Below are 23,062 nucleotides of genomic sequence, written 5' to 3'. Positions count from 1 at the left end.
ATTGCCGGGATACACTTTTGCCTGATAGTCAGTGATGGGTTCGAATCCCATCTGCATATAAATGACCAATGAATTTTCGTCATGGCTACTACTCACACACTGAACAATCAATGTTTATTTACTATATTGATGAAGGGCAATCTGTCAATCAGTTACAATACAAACAACCGATGCACAAATTCACTCATCTGAATAAACAACTTCAAGGATGTACTAGTGGATAAGACCACTGTCCGGAGATCAGGAGGTCGTAGGTTCGAATCCTGCCCGAGTATGTGTATGTACACTCTGTATGCCCATGATTTCTTTTGTCATAGCTACTACTAAAACAGTGATCAATTCAGTGCTCATTTACGTCAATGTAGGGCAAGTTGTTAATCAGTTGCAATAAAAAGAACCCAACAAAAGAATTTCATGAATTTGACAAGGATGTATACAATGACATGGCCAAATAATTCTGTGCCACACTGCATGCAGTCACGTTCAGCACCCCGTTCCCACCCCCCCCCCCCCAAAAAAAAAAAAAATAGCTGGTTTGACTAACCTGCCCTGCAGACTTCTGTTGCTGGCTAGGCGTCGGCTGTGGCTGCTGCTGTGCCTGTTGTGGCGGTTGCTGCTGCTGTTGTGGTTGCTGTTGCTGCTGTTGTTGCTGCTGCTGCTGTGCGGTCAGTTGCGGCTGGGACGAGGAGAAAACAGCTTGACCAGGGCTGGGAACGGCACCAGTCTGACTGCTTGGGGCACTAACCGGACCTTGGGGGCAGCACACAAAGGAAAGTTGTAAAAATAAATCCCTTTTGGAGTGGTATTTAAACGAATGAATGAATGGATAGATAGATAGATAAATGAATAAATAAATGAATAAATAAATGAATAAATAAATGAATGAATAAATAAATAAATAAATAAATAAATAAATGCACATAAAGATAGAGTCCTCTTGCAGATACATAAACTAAGCATTATCAAGTGGTATTTAAGCGAATGAATGAATGGATAGATAGATAGATAAATGAATAAATAAATGAATAAATAAATAAGTAAGTAAGTAAATGCACATAAAGATAGAGTCCTCCTGCAGATATATAAACTAAGCATGATCAACAGTAAATTCTTTCAAATAAACTTCTACCAAATAATCAAATTGATTTTGGTAATAAGAGCACCAAAGTCTAGCAATGCAACAGGGGAAGTTTCATTACATTCATGTAAAAGTACGAAAGTTATGGATTTCAAAGGACACGATATATCTTCCTATTGATTTCATGCCTAAAAGGAAAATTTGGAGCAGATGTTATTGAAAATCAGTTGAAGACCAAGAACAAAGAAAACAAAAAGGAAGGGTTGGAAGGGTTTTGTTTTCTTTGTTCTGCGTCCCTAGCCCTCCTCTGACTGTTCTTGTTGTGTGCAGTCCTTATATGTGATTGTTTTCCCTGCCTGTTTGTCATTTTGCCTCTGATGAAGATTCTGCAAGGATCAAAAGCTCAGGCCACTTTTGACTCCATTATACTCCATTGGCTCACCACTACTGTACAAGCAGTTTTCAACAGTTTGTTTGTTTGTTGTTTTTTTTGTTGCTACATACACTAATCATTACACAATCAGTATCAATCAGAGACAAACAGAATTATGAAGGCTCTTGAATGAAAACAAGTGCTTTTGCATGAAGAGTGTGTAAATATAAAAAGGTATTGATTGACGAAGCTCTCTGTAAGTCAGATCACATGTTCAATCTACCCTGTAATACAGTAGACCATAATAAAGAAGGACTCAGCCAGACATTGGAACCTGTTTCCTATGGTTTACAGGGCAGCGGCACTACCAACTGCGCTGAAGCCAGTCCACAGCAGTGGCACAATGAAGTCAGGACAAATATCCTAACCCCTTTAGTTGCAATTTGCAAAATATCACACTTGCTAAATTAATAACGCATACAGCGGCTACCAGTGCAGACAACTGAACTACATGTACTGTATATGCCGAATATTTGGCAAGGTTTTCATTTTTGCGAGTCGGGTACTATTCGCGAATTTAAAGACATGCAAAAATGTTGACTCTGATCTCGACATGAATGTGAAGTGCACACACACATTTCTTCGTCAGAACTATACTCCACAATCGGGAATTTAACCACTTGCGAAATCGTCGAGAATTCACAAAAATTTCGTGAAAATTTAGACTCGCTAAATATGTGGCGTATAAAGTATTACGATAATAGGGACACGACAGTGCAATTTAGTGACCGAAAGTGGGTTAATCTTGTCAAGCTTTAGTCTACTTCGCCAGTCTGAATCACGTTTGAAAGAAAGCATCAGGCTTACCCTGCGTGGCGCTCTGGCTGGAGATTGGCTGCGGCGTCGGAACCTTGAATCTCGAATTGGGGCTCTGACCTGGATTCCAAAACAAACATGCACATCAAAAAAAAAAGAAAAAAAAAGAGGGGAGACAGAAGCACCAGTCTTAAGAGGTCAAAATCTTCCATTAGTGGACAGCAGAAGTGATCAGTGGTCAATGGAAGAGGACAAATCCCACAGCTGGACTTCAAGTTATCAATCACCACATTATACAGTATGTCCCCCCCCCCCCCCCCCCCAAAAAAAAAACCAAAAAAATTATGATCAGATTTTTGCATCTATTTCATGTCCTTCAAATACAACATCTTACCTATATTTTGCAGATAACCCCATTCAATTTGGTGAAGTAGTCACACAGAAATGTGAATCGTTGTAAAGCATGTCATGGGTCTCTTTCTGCCAAGTTTAGCACTTGGATGCTCTTGGAACTGCATATTAATGTGTAAACACAATGGACAGAACTTGGAGGGAAGGGATTCCTGACATGCTCTACGAAAATCCTCATTTCTCTTTGATCACAGAAGCAAATCGGATGGGGTTTTCTGTGGGTAATAAGTTATAGTTTCATACCCTGAAATTGCATTTAGATTGACTCACTATTTTTAAAGTTATCGTTGCTGAAGAGACTGTTGTAATTTTTTTTTGGAGACATGGTATAATGAAAAGACATGAAGACCAAGGATACATGTAGCAAGAAGTATTTCTCCTATCGCATTCCCTCTCATGACAATCAGGAACAACAAGAACAACAATTCCCCTGGTGTGCCAGGATAAAAAAATTCTTCTGTTTTGGTGTGATACTGAATGTGGAACTCTTTTGGGTCTGCTATACTTGGAGACCACTTCCTGTTACATGTGGTGAACCACGGGGGATCAGTATTGTTGATCTCTTTCCTGGCAGAAGGGTAGAAACGGAAGACTCCTTCAGGTTTTTCACCCTTTTGCAAAAATTTTTTTTTTTTTTCTACATGAGATAATCAAACCCTGGATATTACATTCTCTTCACTACTGTAAAACATGATATATTCGCGGCACAAAATTTCGCGGAGCCGACAGCCTTTTTCGCGGCATAAAATTTTTGCGAACTGCCACTGTCGTTCAATGCACATAGTGTCGACAACAAATTTCACATGCATTTTAATTTCGCGAGCGCCAAGATTCACGAAATTTTAATTTCGTGAATCTTGGCGCTCGCGAAATTAAAATGCATGCGAACATTCCTCCTTTTACAGTACCATTCACAGGGAGAGAGAATGAGAGACAAGGGTGGACAACAATCTACTTACAAGTTCAATTTTTTAGCAACCAATACATTAAACTGTATGAGGAAAGTCGAGCAAGGTACACATGTAAATCCAATACCTGTGACACTCGTATACAATAATTGAGTGATAACAACACGTTTTCTCCTCTTGCTGTTAAAAGGGATATATATTACAGGATTTCTCCTTTTCGCTGCTTGACGAACAAAGAAAGTTCAGTTTACATTATTATCCTACTTGAGCTGTCTGTCTTTCTGTCTATCTGTCTATTTATCAATAAACATACACATACACATTTTCACACACTCATGTATATCGACATACATGTGTCCTTATCGTTTCTAGTTGTCAATGATGTTTTCCTTGTGTTTCTGATTAATTGTTCACTTATAAATGGTGACAACTTCCATTTACATACCTGGGATATCTGTTCATATCCAGGGGCGGATCCAGGAATTCTGTAAAGGGGGGGGGGGGGGGGGGGGGGGGCAACTAATATTTCTGGTGCCACTTCCGGGTTTCATTTCATTTGTTTCTTTTGCTTTAACGAAAAATAAAGGGGGGGGGGGCGTGTGCCGGTTGCGCCCCCCTCTGGATTCGCCACTGATATCTATCCGCAGAATATGCCAAGGTGTAACAAAAAAACGAAAACAAAACAAAACAAAAACAAAACAAATCCAGTTAGACATCAAAGATTTCAGACTTATCAATTTCTGCCCAGAACTTGCCTGCAGTGAGGGAGCTACTCTTCATCCCCGTCCCTGGTCTCCGTGGCGACGCGTTTCCCGGTGGCTTCACATCCTTGGTGTCAGGAGTACGCTCTGATTGGACAATTAAAGAAAAACAAACAAACAAACAAACAGGGAAAATGTATGAGTTTTACTTCCAAACTGCAACATAGTTTCAGGATATTATGGATGCATATTACACAATATTTCTGTATTAACTGCCTTAAACACAAAGAAGTTGTGCATTTGCGCACCACAATGCTCGAAGTTATTTGTGATTTTCACAAATCAGTTTGAAGAGCTGGAATATACCGTAGATGAATGAGGCACATAGCCATAGGCTAATATATGAGTTCAATATCTTTTGCTTCATGCATACTTGGATCAGCACAAATACTTTGAGATACAAACACCACTGCTTGCATAAAACAAATATTCCAAATAATCCCCCCTCCCTCCAAACCCAAGTTTTCAAAAGGCCATTTATATTTGTTTGTCTTTTAGCCTTGCTCTCCATGCACAACCCCCCCCCCAAAAAAAAAAACAAACAAACAAACAAACCAAAAAAAAAACAACAACAACAACAAAAAAAAACAACAACAAACACTCTCCTGGAATCACTGCTTGATCAAAAAGAGAGCTAAATTGACAGAGGCAATGTTGAGCAAAAAGAATATTGCCCTGGTTCAAGGCTGGTGAGTTATTAGAAGTACTCCTCCCTCAGGGATGCCAATCTTGTATAAACAGCACTGCAGTATTCTCAAGGCTGAAAAGGTATGTTTTTAGTGGAAAATGGTATTTTTACCTTTCCTGAAATAGACATGCATAGTAATAGGTTCCATGACATTTGCTCATGCGACAATTGCTCCCAAGAAATATCTGCACGCTAAGCCAAACATAAGCCTAATCCTAATCCTCCCATCAAACTTAACCTACAACCCTATCACAACCCTAACCCTATTAAACCCTTAGTGCGTGCAGGAAATAAGACTGGGGCAATTGTCACAGCAGCAAATATAATGTCATGTCACTGCAGTAATACAATTTGTGAAAAACAGACGCAACACCCACACTATTTGAGGCAAGAAACAAAACAAAACAAACAGTATTAAATCCTGCAAAGAAGTCAACAGTTAGCATCTCTGCCCCCCTCCTCCCTCCATCCTTTCCTTCTTCACTCCTTCTCTCCCTCATTCCTTGCCTCCCTCACCTTGGAGCTCGTATCCCTTCAGGAGGATGAGGTGGCGCTCGTCCCTGGCGTAGTCCTTGGTCGGCACCACCTGCAGTTCACTGCAGGATTTCTCATACAGACGCTGCAGCACCCCGAGTTTCCGCGGCGATATCACCGACAGGTTGATGTTGCGCTGTGAGACACAGGTAGATGAAAGGTGTGGGAAAGAAACAATTTTTATTTCTGCTCAATAGTAACCAACTCGTTGTTCACAGCAATGACACAGATGATAATAACGATAGTAATAATTACGATTATGATGATAATACTATTACCAGGAATGATGACAACAACTATTGGCATACCAACTCTCATCTGGGAGATTATGCAGTCTTAGCTTGCTGAAATTTGCACTCCTTACTGACGATCAAATCTGCAAGAGGCCACTTTTACAGTAAATGGATGACAGAAAGTGTACCTTTTACAAAAACTGGAACTATGTTGAATTTTCTTAATATTTTTTTTTCATTGTTGCAGGTCCTGCAATGACATGAAGACCTGTTGTAGTCTTCTCATCAGCCATTCCTACACTGACATCCATAACTTTGTAACTTTTGAAAGGATTTAATTGTCTGATTTTCCTCAAAACTTCACTCATGGCTTCAACAAATATTGTTGCATTCCCTCAATCCACTTGTATATATCTGGGTATCATTCCCCTTTTTAAGTCAGCAGGAATTTCTGAGAGGAACACACAAAACATGGAGGGGGATATGCCTGGTCTCAAGGCTTGACCAACACACCTCGCCCATGAGCACTGCCAGCTGTTCCGCCGTGTAGCCGCTGTAGTGACCGCATTCCATGGCTGGGATGGAAAACGGCGGCGAGTTGGAAATGACGATACACATCCTCTCTACCTTGGACCTGTACAGAGGATGAAAGAGGTGAGACGTTTATCAATCTTTTTCATTCACAGTCCAGTTGACAAGTTGTCACCAGTTTCAGATGAGGTTGGGATTAGTTGCACAGTAGACCCTACCCTCTTACTTCACAACAGCATGCATGCATGTCAAAAGTTTCTGGACCCTACTTTTCATTTTGAGTTGAGCGAGGTCCCTTTATAGATGCTGCCACCAGGGATGACTCAGAGGCCTGATCAGAGCGTAACTAAATTTTCTATTTAATCTGTTGAGGATGAGCTGATTTTACACAAACATGAAATTTCCCTTAGACACCTGCCCAAGTATATGTATACTTGGAACTAGTCTCTTAATGGGTTAAAATGAACGAAACAAGAAATGCACATGAAATTGAATAATCACGCAGTACCCATTGCAAACTGCAAGGATTAGAACCAGCACTAGCTGTCGGGCAGAAGCTTGGTGTTCATGTGGATAGGATGTCTGCCTGGAGTACATGCCCATGATATTTTTTTTTTTTTGGGGGGGGGGGGGGGGGGGTCATGGCTACTACTAAAACACGGATCATTTCAGTCCTTATTTCTATCATAGGGCAATTTGTTAATCAGTCGCAAAAATACATGCACAAATGACAAATTTAAAAACAATTCAATGAACAAACAAATAACGAAACAAACAAACACACACACAAACCAACCAACAAACAAACATGATTTGACAAACCCACCCTGGATCTCTCCTGCCCTTCATGTGGTCAAAGATCTGCATGGCAGCTCCCAGGCCCTCAGCCAGGAGACTGTGACTCTCTCCCCCTCCCCCGATGAACCTGCGAGCATCAGAAGAAAGTGAGACATGTCTGTTTCATTTATTTCAAATCTGAGAAGATGGCTGGATAGCCCAAATTCAGCTGCACTATACAAATAGCTGGTCTTCCATGGGGTCCAGTTGGGTGTGAGGTGGGGTCACTTATGCACCCTGCTCTTTGCCATGAATGATTGCAAGGGGATCTCACATGTGCAGGAGCTGAAAGCTGGGACTCTATCACACATGGGACATCCATTTCATTGCCTATCCGAGGGACAGATCCGGTGATGGTGTAAAAACACAACATACAACTGATGGACATTTGTGGAAAGAGTTATATACAGAGAGGGACAGACAGGTAGACAGGCAAATGGTACAGAAAAAGAAAGGACGAGGTCGGAGAGGTGATGAGGGAAGGAATGTAGGCAAATAAAAATAAGGAAGGTGAATGATATCAGTAGGTGGAAAACATAAGAAAGATTGATTAACGGAATGAGAGAGTTGGTAAAAAGAGAGAAGTGCTCATATAAGATAGAGGGGAAGACGAGAGAGAGAGAGAAGGAAAAAACAAAGCAACATTTTATATACTCAAGTTTGGTTGTTTTATGCTCACGTCTAGTTGCCTTATACGGACACTCACTAAAAATAAACTGCACTCGGACCTGTTGCGCAAAAATCTATGCAATCAAACATAAGTCAGAGAATCAAACATAGTAAGTCGGGCATCAGCCAATCAGCACTGAGTATTCACAGACTAAAGGTTTGATTTCTGACTTATGTTTGATTTCAGCTTTTACATAACAGGGCCCAGTCTGGTATATTATTAGGTTTCCCTAATACACAGCAACTATTTATACATGTAAAAGCATGCAGGGCTCCAGAGTATAGAATGATGATTCAATTCTCATGGGAAGGGGTAAATGAAATAGCGTTGCAAGGTCCGCAGAGAAAATGTTGTCTGTGAATGTGAAGAAAATAGTAACGATGCCTATAGATCCATTCAAAGCTGCTATTTATTGTGATGATGAAACACAAACATATGAATATCTAGATGAATATTGATGTTGACTCACGGTATTTTGTCCATGGTGCGTTTGAACTCCAGCGCATTGCTTGTCGGAGGTGTGCAGTTGACGGCCGGGCTCGGAAAGCAATCCACGCTGTTAAAGACAACAAGACTGAACACCGTCTTGCCATACTGCGAACAGAAACCATACACATGATGAAGCAGATGATATTTTCCAAATCATAATGATACTACCAAGGTAATGATAATGATAATCATAATATTAATAACTGTAAAAGAACATTATAATAATGATATTAACTATTGTGTGATAATCATGATATTCATAACAATAATGATAACACTTAAAAACATGCCTTTGCAGAAAAAAAAGGGAGGAAAATCATGGAGAAACACATTGACTGTTAAACAAGAGAGTAATTTATCTAATTGATTCTTTGCATTTTGTTGTTAAATCTTTTATTTTATCACCTGGGTATGTGTAGAAATGCTGGTGCACCATGCTGCCGAGTCATTCGTAATTTCAAATGACATCAACCTGGACATTGTATATCTATGAGCTACGTGTATGATCTACAATTCTCAATGTAGACTAAAATTTCAGGAAATGTAGCATGAACCCAAGCATTTCCTGTGATTGAATACTTTTCTCCCAGGCACACCATACCTTCCTTTGTGACTATCATCAGGAAAAAAAAATAAAGAAAATGCAAGTCAACTTACGTTTTTTTTCTCTGTTTTTTTGTTTGTTTGTTTATTCTTTTACATTGCAGACTCTTACTACTCAATTTCTTTGCCGTTGTTGATTGCATGCATAAGCACAAATTTCCAATTGCTGCATCACGAATAATATATCATAAAATACAAGACAGGCACATAATGTTGTATGCAGACGTCTCTTGGGTGATTGACAACAGCTCGCATTTCAAAATCCTAAATTTTCATGAGAGCCAAAACAAAACAAAACCAAACAAAACAAAAGTCCAAAATGAACAAACAGACAAGCCGTTTTTGCAAAATTCATGCACCTTGAATTAAATTAATAATTGTCCTGTTTTAAGACTCAAAATCAGTATGATTGATACACTTGAGTCAACTGAGATACAGGTGTACAAGGTCTTGTCAACCCAGTGATGGGGGGAATCAACTGTAGTGTACTGTTGGCATTTGTATTAATACTCACATCTCCAGTAAAGTCTGATTCCACAAAAGGACCACCATTGAAATATCTGTTAAAGAGAGAGAGAGAGAGAGAGAGAGAGACAGACAGACAGACAGATCATAAATGTAAAAACACGAAAAGACAAGAGACTATCCAAAACTTAAGGTTATGTATGTAAAGCGTTACAAAGCTGCATGTAAACACTGTAATGAGGCCTTCCGGCTATATTATCATCATTACGTACACGGCTGTACATGCACATGTATCTTAGTCATTACCGGTAATAAATTATTCAATTTGAAGCTCGGATGAGATGAACATCTCAAACTGTGCTCGAGAAATGCAACCACTGCTATACAGTGAGTGGTTGCATTTATTAATATTATTACCTCCTCTCTCCAAGCTGTCCATGCCTCTGATTTTTTTTTTCCAAAATGCTCCAAAAATATGGTCTACTCCATATCTATGTGCATATAAAACAACAAATCTTTTCAATATGATTGCAAGAAGATGCAACATTCAGTCGGAGATTTCTTCTGTTCAAACTGGAATCCTAAATTTTATATACACAGAGCTAGCTGTGTCTCTTTTTAATCCTACTAATATGATAAAGTTTAAATTTTTAATACAATGTAGTTTACAACAATCAATCCCACAATTAACTCATTCGACGATTTTACACAATTCAGCAGCTAGCTCGAAAGCTGATAAATCTAGTGATAGTGGTGTACAATTGCTTTATATCAGCTCAACGCATTCATGGAAATCACTTTTTTTTAAGTTTGAACTCTAATGCGTTATGGTGATAAGCACAATCAGGGTATGCAATCATGACTTTCTCACTTTACAAAATTGTAACTTCTAAAAGAATGCACCAACTGACTTAAAAAATTCACATGCAGCATGCTAAGACATCAGTAATCACATGTGGTAAGATAATAGCTAATTTCTTCTCATTTCCTGTTAATTATTAAAGATTAATTACCAAAAAGTCCCCCAAAACCCACGTAATGCGTCAAAAAAAGCGTTTTACAACTTACGTAAAATCAAGATTTGAGGTCCATATTTTAAGTCTACCCCTATGTGTTTGGTACCAAATTAATGGATTTTTTCCTGGCATTGCTTGCATGCAATAAAAAACAGTGGTTCTTTCAGCTTGAGAAAGTTATGAGGTCTGAAGTCCCATCCTGGTAGGAGTGTAATGCTGGCTTATTTTTGTGACATTGTGACCTTTTAACCCATGCTGTACAGCTATACATGGAGAAACAGCTTATTTTTCTGCTTTTCCTGAAAGTACCGAAGACACACTACAATATGGTGTGCTGTTTGCCAATAAATGTTCAGCCAGTTTTGAGTTTTGAGCCATTTTCAAATGCTGAGGAAAATAAGTGCAGCCGTTTTTCAGTATTTTCAGTGAGGTATATCCTAATTTGACTACTTAATAGAAGAATCTATTCCCCTTATTGAATATCCTTGTTTTTTTAACCATGAATTGTACATACAAGTGTATGTAGAAATCTATTGTGTGAAAATTTTAGCAAATTTGAGCAATAGGAACTTATTTTTTCATATTTTTACAACTTGCTGAGGATAAAAAAGACCGATACACGCCCATGTTATACTGCATGAAGGTCATATGATAAGTGATCAGTGTTCATATTTCAATGCTTGTTCAATTTCTAAAGATATCATAAGCAAAAACTTTGGCTTGATATGTCATTGTTTGAGTGACACAGCTTGGATATCAACTCAAGTCATCATAAATCTCACATTCATTCTTCTATCTGTGTTTACAAATATGAGAATGGATCCAAACACTGTGCGCACATTCAAGGTCAAACTGTACAGATAATTTTTTGATGAAAAATATCATATCTTCCAAAGTACCAGCCCTAATTTCATAAAAATTTGTAATAATGGCCACTATATGTCTGTTACCTATTCCTGAAAGTTTCGCCTCTTCACTCTTTGGCAAAAGTGAAATATGATAAAATATGTAAAAGTGGTTTTATTTGAATTCAAAATAATGCCTACAAAATTGATCATCCATTTCGAGAAGTAAAAATATGAAATTTATTCATATTTTGTGATATGTCATGGCTATGTGCTGGTGGTGAATGAAAGGGATATTTATCAGGAATATCTAGCAGCAATATCACATGAAAAAAATATTCTCCTTTTTTTTAATGAATTTTTCCAATATATTAGTCATTTCAATGTAATTTGACACCCCTAATTAAAATGCTAATTTATGTGCAGTTTAATGCAAAATTTTGACTCTTTCTCAACATGAAATGAAAATTTGAGCACTCAGCTACAACGAACAGCAAAAAAAGCATTTTCACTAAGTTTTTTTCATTTTTACCCTGTTACACAATTGCATACCCTGATTGTGCTATTGACCTTATGCCGTAAACTGTTTAGTTTCTAACTGTTGTCTAGACCCTACATGCACACTGAACTCATCACAGTGCAATATGAATTATTGTGACCGTTCGATGTGATGCAGCGCTATTTTATATTGATTCTAGACAAATGTACACTAAATTCTACCTAAGTTTACCACGTTTCTTAATTTTCAACTATGTTCATGTCACCGCCCACGACTACTCACTACAGTACATTAGAATCATTCATACCATGGACCATGGTCACTCTGAATGAAATCACATGAATTAATTTATGCATGACTGAACTCACAGCAAGGTTGGGACGATGTAATTTCCTTTCAGCTCGTCAAAGTAGGCACCAAGGGAAGCATTCCCCTCGACAACAAAAACCACATCAGCGGATTTTCCTTCGAGAACCACCATATTGACTTGGATGTACAAACTGTAATTTGTAAAATGTATTTAGGCTATGCGTTCAGCCGTTCACTTCAGTGCCAGTGGAGTGGTAAATTTAAACTAAAGTAAAATTTTTATCAGGTGTTTCTATCTATCAAGTTGCAAGTTGTTGAGACGTTTAACTTGCACAGCTGCTAAAAAATGATGACTAATTTGCGGACAAGTCCCAATGACAAGGTAACGCAAGGTTTACACTTGTAAAATTGATGTCCAGCACGTCAGATTTAGCATAATCCGGATCGCAGTCCAGACTGCCACATTTTACTAGTTCACACCCCGCACGCCCACACGTTCACTATGCGGTGATGGTGATTTGATGCCACCATGTTTTTCGTATGCACATGTGCATACAATGTGACAGTGCATGCAGTGGCAGTGCGATTTGAATCGGATGAAAAGATATGCTGTGTGTCTGGTCGAATTCTCCCCATCGGCCGAGGAGGTGCATGTACGTACAGTTTACAGCAGTCCCATTTCCTGTAAGTGAGTCTCAGTTTGTGGATGATATAGCCGTCGATTTACTACCAGGTTGAAAATATATACCACTGACAACTGTCCCAGACACCTTGTTGAACCGGATCTAAATCGATGATTGTTTTTCCCCTTTGGTCATTGTTTTGGCGTACCATAAGAAAGGAAACGCAAGATCTATGGAGCGCGGAACAGTAACAAAAACAATTGCGGCTCATAAACAGACCATACCGATTACCGTCAGGGGGAAATCATGGAGCCACTGCGAACGCTGTTTGTTAAAAGGCCTACTATAAAGTACCACAAATCTAAACAATAAAGAGGAAAATTGAAAAGTGTTAACAAGCTCCCTGCTTCCGAGTACGGTACTCATTCATTCACAGTCCGTGTACCGTACGGTGTTTCGTTGTCTAAGAATTACCGGGCAACTTGCCCTAGGCCTATTTAGATGAAGCCATGATCAAATCATGCATGGGCATAGGCCTACATAATCGGGCAGGATTCCAACCTACCACCTCCTGATCAACAGACAGACGTCTACGACCTGACAACTGAGATTCTATGAAGCGGATATATACTTCAAAGTGCGTAGGCCTAGAGGAAGGTGGGGCATAATGGAATTATATTTATTTAACACTTAAATTCAAACTTACAATATGACGTCATCAACGACACAAAAACAGTAAAAATAACATTTTGACATACTACAGTACCTGGAGTGTTGTATGCACTTTATTATGTCAGCGACAAAACCAGTTTAATATTTCAGAGAAATTAACTCGAAACGAATTTTACAAAATAAAAAGTTCCAACTGGCCCCGAGGCCATGGGACATAATGCCACTCCCCATTCGGACAAAATGGATCTACGGGTCCGTACATTGCCCTTTCAGAATTCCAACTTTCTTAATTATTGTGAAATATACCTATCTCAAAGCATGATAGGCAGAGCTGCGTAAAGAAAATTTCTAGTAGCTTCAAACATTTCAAACATTTAGGACTAACTAGAAAGTAATCATATAAAGACCTGATAAAAAATGTGCACTACTACACTTTCTAAATCCATTAGACTTGAATATATGGGACAAATTTTTGTTCTGATACAACCAATGTAAGTACCCTATATACTGCTAGGCCCATACTTTCAATTCTCCTATACCTTAAAAAGTACTGGGAAACTAAAAAAGAAAAATCGTTAATTTTATGAACCAATATGCTTAGATTGAAACGCGGCATCATAGTGATAAACAGGCCCCTAGAAAAAGGCGAATAAACTATTTTGTATTTTTTATCACTTACTTTTACAAGACAAAACAAGATGAGTCATGTCGATTTCTATTCCCTTTATGTATTGTTGTCTCAGTGCTATGTCGCCAGTCCACAAGTCCACCTTAATATATAGCCTACATGTGAATTGAGTGAATGCAGCTATGTTAGTAGAACACATCAGTGAAGGTTTGGGGGGAAATGGGAAAATCCGTTCAAAAGTTTATGAATTTTTAAAGTATCTACCCAGACACTGCTGGATGAGAAGACTATGTAAGTATATACTGCAGTGTATGGTGTCACATGCGTAGAACCACATAATGAAAATTGTATGAAGAGAATTTTACAAAATCTTTTTTTTTTTTTAAAGGGCACATTTCCTCAACTTGTCAAGAACGTTTTGGTTAAAGGTAATACTATTTCCCATGCATTCTGAAATAGGAAAGTCAATAGTTCTTTTATTATGCAAGAAAAGTGTAAGTTGAATTGTGTTGTTGCTTTGCTATATACATGGAATTGTTCTACACATGTTTGCATGTGAAGTGACATCACAAGCCGTATAGTCTTCTCATCTAGCAGTGACTGAGCAGAAACAAAAAAAAAGAAGAAATTATTGAACGGATTGTCCGATTTTCTAAAACTCTCACTAATAATTATGTTCTAAACAACATTGCTGCATGCACTCACTATATATTGCAGGGTACCGCAGGGGCGGATCCAGGAATTCCGTAAAAGAGGGGGTGCCTTTACAAAATTGAAGGGGGATTCGAGGGGGTGCATGCGCCCTCCCCATTTTTTCTTTTTATTTCCTTTGTTTTAACAAAAATAATTAATATAAAAAAATGAAGGGGGGGGGGGGGGTGCACACCCGCCTGGATCCGCCACTGCTACAGTCAATAGACCATCACCTCCAATTCCCTTACCACACTCCACACCAACGGTACAAAACATTCAGCTCGACAAAAAAAAAAAACAAAAAAAAAAAAACCTAAACTAAACTAAACTAAACTAAACAAAGCAAAGCAAAAAAAAAAAAAACCAAAACCAAAACAAAACAAGAAAATGGAAAAAGCAACAACAACAACGCATAGGGCCGACATGATCACGTGGTCTAATATGCACGCAGGGTCATGCATCGATACGCCAGTAGGCCTACATTAACCCCCCCCCCCCACACACACACACACACACATTCACAAAATCTAAAACTACTTCACACCTTAGTATACGACTGTAACCACTGGAGTATATATTTTCCCCCCAAAATGAAAATGAAAATGAAAAAGGAAATCTGTGGATTTCCTTTCATAACACGGCGTTTATGGAAATGTGCCTCCAGATCTTGACGCCAATAGACGCTTTAAAATCTTGTTTGAAATATATTTTGGATAATACATAAGACATGTTAAACATAAAATCTCTGAAAATGTGAAACTGAAAGAAGCAAACAAGCAAACAGACAAACAATTTTCGATGACATTGCAGTCAGGGAGTTGAATCATCTCCCTGTTGCAGTGCAGGATTGCTCTTAAGGTATAGGAGCGGTTCCCTAGCAATAAAGTAGGCCTGCAAATTACCGTAATTACTATTTTAAAGGACAAGTCCACCTTCATAATACAATACATGATTGTGGAATGTGAGTGAATGCAGCAATATTATTAGAACACATTCAGTGAAAGTTTGGGGAAAATCAGACAATCCGTTCACAAGTTATGAAATTTTAATGTGTCTGCGCAGTCACTGCTGGATGAGAAGACCACTACAGTGTATGATGTCACATGCGTACAACGATATAAGGAAAATATAAACAGCGTGATAAAGAGAATTTCACAATTTTTTTTGAAAAAAGTGCACATTTCCTTGACTTGTCGCTGACGTATGTTAAGGGTAATATTATTCCCCTTGCCTTCTGAAAGAGGCAAGTCAAGGGTTCTTTTATAATGCGAGAAAAAAGGAAAAATTAATATGATGAATTTCCTTTATGTTTTCTTTATATCGTTGTACACATAATGACATCACAAGCTCTAGAAGTCTTCTCATCCAACAGTGACTGAGCAGTAACTTCAAAAATTCGTATTTTAACTTTTGAACGGGTTGCCCAACTTTCCTCAAACCCTTACTAATGTGTTCTACTTATATTGCTGCATTCACTCAGTCCAGATGTCTATGACGGTGGACCTGTCCTTTAAAACTGTTCGTGGGTTTGAGAAGCATTTTTGGTTAAATTAAATTTTTGCAGATCGAGTTGATTTGCATTGAAGGCCTACTCGATGTGGAGTTCACAATTTACATGTAGGCCTAATTGCAATTGGTCGATACCTTCCGTATCCCAGGGTCCCCATGGTTCTGTGGTTTGTAACCCATGTGAGTCACACAGGCCCGTCTCACAGGAACTAGTGATGATTTTACTTTCTGTTCAATTGTCCTTCATAAAATTAATGGACTGCGGCCGCATGAAGAACTGTCATTTAAAAGTGCTATATACTGTTGATAGACCAAACACATAGCATGTGCAAGATGTTTAATACTGCACATTAAACCGAATTATAGTTTATGTGATATAGGCCTATTAATTTTGTCCAAAGTTTTTGAAAGGGATCCTCCACTTATGACTACCGAATTATTCATGAGTTGCGTTTTGGGGCATTCTAATAAAAAGTTTTTATTAACATTGCTCTGAAACTCTCTTCAACGTGAGACTGATTTTGATCATACTCTTACAACAACCTGAAAATCGTCTGAAAGTCCCCTGTGAAACTTTTTCAATGTGGCAACTGAACATCCTTATCATTCTCAACTGACACGTTATCATTTTAACTGATGAAATTTCATTGTAAATATTTTCATGTTTTCCTGCTATATATTGCAAATATTGGCCGATTTCTTTTTGTTTTACAGTATTCGATGTTTGTGTTTCTTCCATGCCTCTATGACGAGGGGCAGTTTATTTCAGAAATAAAATTCATTAAAGTTCATATAATAGTCAACTCTATACATTTTAACCATTGTCACCAAGTAGGCCTACACCAGGGGCGCACGCCCCTCCATGTTTTTCTTTTCATTTCTTTTGTTTTAACAAAAACATAAATTAAGGGGGGGGCGCGCCTGGTGCGCCCCCACCCCTGGATCCGCCACTGTACATGACCACTTCACATGTTTCAACAAAAGGTCGTTTACCATACTAGGGCCAACAATTGGCCAATGGCAACACGGGATTCCCCAAGCAGACGTCACCATCCGTTCCGGGATTCCGCAAAGGTCGTCACAATCTACGTTCATTCTGTAACTGCTCACACCCACACCTACACCCACACGTGTGTGCCCACACACACACATGCACAAATTTGGGGGTTAATTTGTCAATCTGTTATTTTTCTTTGTTTTTCATATAAATAATATACAAATAAATTCATGGCAAAATAACACGACTAATTTTCATTACAGCAACAGAAATTCCACATTGTCAATATTACGAATAGGGAAACAATCTATATCTACACGTAAAAAAAGGAATCAAAAGAGAAAAACACATCAAACAAAAGGGAGAAAAACATCCCCCACCCAACCCCATATAGAGTATGTAATAGCTGCACAATGCAGGGTTTACTCAGAAAGAGGTCCTACGAAAGAGGACTGCTAACATTAATGATTTTCAAAACCATAATATTATTACATTATATTATTATTATTATTATTATTGTTGTTATCATTATTATTATTATTACTCTAATTGCAATTCTTGTTTTTATCATTATTATTGTGAGGCTACCCCTTAAAGAGAACAAGCTGTTTGATCGTTATAATTATAGTAGTAGTAATAATAATAATGAGAATAATGATGATAATGATAATGATAATAGGCCTAATAATATCAATGATGATGATGATGATGATGATTATTATTATTATCATCATTACTGTTATCATTATCATTATAACAATAACTATTATCATCTTCGTCATAATTATTATGATTACGTTACAATTATAACAACTATAAAAAGCAAGAGATTATTAATTAGCAGAGGGGTGAATTTAATGAGGTATCAGTTTTCTTCAATTTGTCTGCCCTCTGTTTGAATGACATTATTGTAAGATCGCAACTGCTGATCTTTAGCAAACATGTCGGAAAAAGGGACCAGCGAGAAAATGGAACCTGTTATCTACTGCTTTCCGGGCAGCGACACTATTACTGACTATGCCACCATGTTATTCCTGGTTGCTGGCAGTGACAATTGAAGGATAAATATAAAGAAAACTTCTACCTCATATCCTTCGTCCCTCTGCTCAATAATCACTTGCCTGTATGCCTTGTCCTCCTTGGACTATACTTAGCATAATTTCTAAGGTAATTATTTTTAAATTTGGTAATACGAGTTATATTTTGTTAATGGAATTAATCTACACATCAATTTTCCTTCTTTGAATCATGTACATTGTAATCTGCTTACTGATATTCTATGTGATATTGCTGAAAAGTATCTTGATTTATGTATGAAATTATGTTGGAAGAAAAATAAATAAATCAAAAAAACAAACAAACAAACATAACAATGTTGGAGTTTCGGAGCCTGGGTGTTTTTTCCAAGTTCATCTTGTCACTTCGGCAACCAGGGATTATAGCCTGGTGGTAGTGTCGCTTCCCGGAAAACAATTATAATTGTCATTGTAACAATTGTTGTAACCAATATGGTCATTAGTACGTTTTTTCACACTCTAAAAATCAAAAGGTAAATCAGCATTTGAAATGTTATCACTCCCCAACCTGTAATCAAATGCTAAATCTAACACTTAAGATAATAGATTTGACACTCAAAATGATGAACTAAAAACTTATTTCAGAAATGGTCAATCCAATTACATTCAACACATTTAAAGAGAGAAAGAAGAATTCTTTATAATGTTGATTTACTGTTTCATTTTTTTTAAAGAGTGAATATGGAACTATTAACACTAACCAGGCCGGGCTTTTTTGGGGTGTCCTGTGGCCGGGGGAGGGTTGATTCAACCCCCCCCCCCCCCGATCTCGGCCGTCGATCGCACAATCGCCATGAAAATTGGCACATGCATTACCTGTGGCGTAATCTACCAAACTATACGAAAAGAAATTGAAATTTTCATTGAATTAATTGATTATGCTAATAGGGCGCCTATATATTGTGCATAAACTCATACATTTTGCTCTAAATCAGAAGTGAAGCTCCTAGAATCCTAATTTTTAGTGATAGCACTTTTGTAGCATTTCTAACAATGTAAATAATGACAGAACCTATTTCAAGCTTAATTATGCTAAAACTAATTGATTTTAGCCTATGAAAGTGAAAATAATCCTAATATATTTATGAATAAGGTGAGAAAACTTCATATGCATGGACTTTATACACAAAAATCACGTTTTTGAGCCATTTTCGGTCTGACAGGCATGTATAAAAGGTCGTGCAGCGTTAAAACGGTATGCGCGATTTTCGCGAAAATGGTGTCAAAAGATGTGCGAGACTTGAAAGTAAAAAGTCAGCGCGGTCAAGAAATTTCGCGCGGCAAAATAGTCGTGGAAAATGTCGAGGGGGTTGATTCAACCCCCCCCCCCCCCGCCTTTGTAGGGTTAAGGAGAGGAGGCTACCGTTTGTATCCCGTATTATGGGATATGCACCGGACAGATAGGCCCTATATGAACTATGTTTGGTATCATGTCATTTCCGTTTTCTATTGTGTAAGATGAAAGTTATTCTAGAGTCAAGTTCAGCCTGACCCCCACAACCGTTTTGTACAGATAGGCCTATCCTGCCTATACGAACTCAGTCAAACACAGGAAAGAGAATACAGTTGAGAAATCAAGATTATTTAGATAGGATACAACAACAACATCAACAACAACAACACCAACAACAGTAGCAGCAGCAGCAGCAACAACAACAAATCAATTCGGGGGTATAAAATGGAAATGTGAAATCACCTTGATGTGCGCGATTTATTATGCTTTCGGTTTCCTCCACGAACCACGTTAATTACACTTTCACGTGACGCAGAGTTTGGAGCTTTCGCGAACATTTTTTTTTTCTTTAAATAAACAGACAGAAAAATCCCCAAAATGTGACGTAGATAATGGACGTCTTTAACACATGCTCAGTTTCATGAGCCAATGACAAGATTCAAATTTCTATAAATACAAGCGGCGCGTGCCGAAATACTCCACTGCGCTCTCTCTTGCATGGTAACCACCTGCTTTCGACAAAGAAAAGACTCTCTGGCCCATGCAGCTGAAGTTCATCCGAGTGATCGTCCAGTCTCAAATTTGTGAGGTGAGTTGTAGCGACAGGTGGAGGCAAAAAAAAAAAAATGGTTTCATATGAAGTTACTTTTACATAAATTAGAGTTTAATAAATGCGTGAATTTACTACAAAATATTCATGTGGATTGCGTGAGTGCAGCTATTATTGATTATTATCAAAATGCATCAGTGAAAGTTTGAGGAAAATAAGACAATTTGTTCGGGGAAAACAGTATTACTTTTCCGAAATTTGGTGACGAGACGGTTGGATCAGAAGACTACTACAGATAATAAAGACAGTACAGCCTACATGCACTGTGATGTGGTATAAAAGAATTAACAGAAAATTCCATAAAATAGCATTTCATATATATGAAAAGAACTCATTTCCTGGATTTGGTAGTGACATTATATCAAGGGTAATATCACCCCCTCCCTTATACAAGAGGTAAGTCAAGTGCTCTTTCATTATGCTTAAAAAGTGAAAATGTGTTGAATTTTCGAGTATAGTCTTCTAACCCAGCAGTCTGCTCACCAGAACTTCAAAAATTCATACATTTTGAACGGATTGTAAGATTTTCCCAAACTTTCACCGAGGTATTCTACTAATATTGCTGCATTTACTCAATCAACAGGTATTTTGGGGTTTCATTCCTCTTTAACGAGAACAGCAGGATGTAATCTTTAAAACGTTGGCTTTTAGTTTTCGACAAAGAAAATAAAAAATATAAGTAAATGACGCTATTTTATCTTGCTCCCCGTATGATGCACTGTAAAGCGAGAAGGTGAAGAAGTAACTTTGCGCCATCAGTGCATTTGGACTGATTCGGTTTGGGTGCTGTATTGTTGTTGTTGTTTTACATCTATGTCTAGGCGTATTTCAAAGTTAGTCATAACTGGTGGGTTCTGTACACACAACATTAATTAATTGATGCACTTAGCAATGCATTTGACTCAATCATAACCTATTGAATTATTTTTTCTTCATACAATAGTAAATGTAAATTGGAATCCCCCAGTTATGAAAAACATAAACTACGGGGAATACGGTGATAAGACATTTGTTAAAGACACAACTTTGCATACTTTTCTTTTCAGTGAAATTACGGCAATTATTTTCCGCAACTCTTCGAAAAAAATATGATTAATGGTTCTTGTATTTATTCTAATTAATATTTTTGATTCAACTACGACGCGAAAATGAGTCTTCTGAAGCGCATGGAACTGTATTCCCCTCAAATAGCAGTGTGAAGGTCGACTATACACATACATGTTGCGAGTCATTAGCAAAATTCAATGTATCCATTACACGCATATACTCGATCAATGCAATGTCTGTTCTTTTTTTTTTGTCGAATCTGTCATTTCGATTACGCGTTCTTCCCGTAACATTCCTGACCTTTGAGCCAAATTTCCCTTTTAAAACCCGAATGCTGCTGAGTCAATACGTTCTTTAGCTGGGTTTCCCCTATGCCAAAATTACTCAAAGCACTTTTCAGAACGCCCTTCCCCTAAATTCAATTTAATTTAATTTAATATAATTTAATTTAATTTAATTTAATCTAATTTAATCTAATCTAATCTAATTCAATTTAATTTAATTTAATTCAATTCAATTCAATTCAATTTAATTTGATTTAATCTAATTTAATTTGATTTAATTTAATCTAACTTAATCTAACTCAATTCAAGTCAAGTCAATTCAATTCAATTCATCGATTTCCATACTTCTCGTATATGAATGTCTCATCAGAAATAATAATACAGGTTCTTCTACCTTGTAAACAATGTGCAAAAAAAATATACATAGTAATAACACATTTGTAATGATAGCTGGTCGAAATCGAATTGGGTCGAACAAAGAGAATTATGATAGGACCTACATGAAAGTAAGCTTGTTTGGCTGTAAACCCCAAGCAATCAGTGTTTGTGAAAAGGAAACGGAGAACGGATACAAGATACGACCAGGCGAGTTAATGGTACCAAATATCAAGAAAAGCGGGGTGTGCCCATTATGTGATAAAAAAAAAAAAGAAACTATACAAAAATATGAACCATTATTGTGACCGAGCTATCCTTTGTTTCCGGGGTAGAACATGATTTGCTTATAGAGCCTCCTTTGGTATACAGTATAAACTGTTGTTGCATTAAAACTATCCCAAGGTTATGTTCAGTAAGACGCAAAAATACCGGTAACATGTACAGCTATCAAGCCATTTGGTGCCTGCCGTCAAGCTCTGGGTAGAAAGTGAGAGAGAGAGGTAGAGGGAAGGAGGAAGAGAGGGAAACGAAGTAGAGTGTGGAATTTCTAATGATGAATGATGAAAATAAACCCAAGTTCTTGATTTGAGACTTTAAATCATAATCATAATCAAATTATCTGTTGTTATCAGAAGTTGCGTTGTGTTTATATCTTTCATTCAGGTAACTTTTTAGCATTTGCCGCCGATTATATGATCACAGTGATTAAAAGATAGTGATTAGCAAAGCGCAGCCTCTCCCCATCATCATATTCAACAATTGATGAAAAAATAAACCATACATCAAGAAAAGGAATAACACAAGAGTAACCACTTTGGGGGGCTTGTTACTCCGAAAGCAAGGGCTGCGTTTTACAATTCATTCATTCATTTCATTTATTTCAATCCTTCTTTCTTTTTCGTCAAACATAACACGAAATGAATCAGAAGATATAACATAGGCATGTATTCGACTTGACATGGTAGATAATGGTTAACAAATAGGAAATTATACATGCATACCGGCAGAATTAATGTAATGTAAAAT

The 23,062-nt window shown here is 37.6% G+C and overlaps 1 protein-coding gene across 1 annotated transcript; it reads right to left on the bottom strand.

Annotated features, from left to right (window-relative positions):
• Window positions 1-544: 544 nt before the first annotated feature.
• On the bottom strand, window positions 545-12,813 carry LOC139723975 (mediator of RNA polymerase II transcription subunit 25-like; the record flags this gene model as incomplete). Its single annotated transcript, XM_071635174.1, has 10 exons — window positions 12,126-12,813; window positions 9,447-9,492; window positions 8,310-8,434; window positions 7,160-7,258; window positions 6,316-6,436; window positions 5,552-5,705; window positions 4,360-4,434; window positions 4,032-4,040; window positions 2,319-2,387; window positions 545-750 (listed from the first exon to the last, which is right to left on the bottom strand). Coding segments are annotated over exons 1-10 (1,017 nt in total), but the record flags the coding sequence as incomplete, so codon positions are not given.
• Between the last annotated feature and the right edge of the window lie 10,249 nt (window positions 12,814-23,062).

This window comes from Diadema antillarum, unplaced genomic scaffold (assembly GCF_040938485.1).
Source record: "Diadema antillarum isolate AM-2024a unplaced genomic scaffold, OU_Dant_1.0 scf00000204, whole genome shotgun sequence".
Classification (NCBI taxonomy): Eukaryota; Metazoa; Echinodermata; class Echinoidea; order Diadematoida; family Diadematidae; genus Diadema; species Diadema antillarum.
Note: the sequence above shows the minus strand (reverse complement) of the source record. Positions and strands in the feature narration are given on the sequence as shown.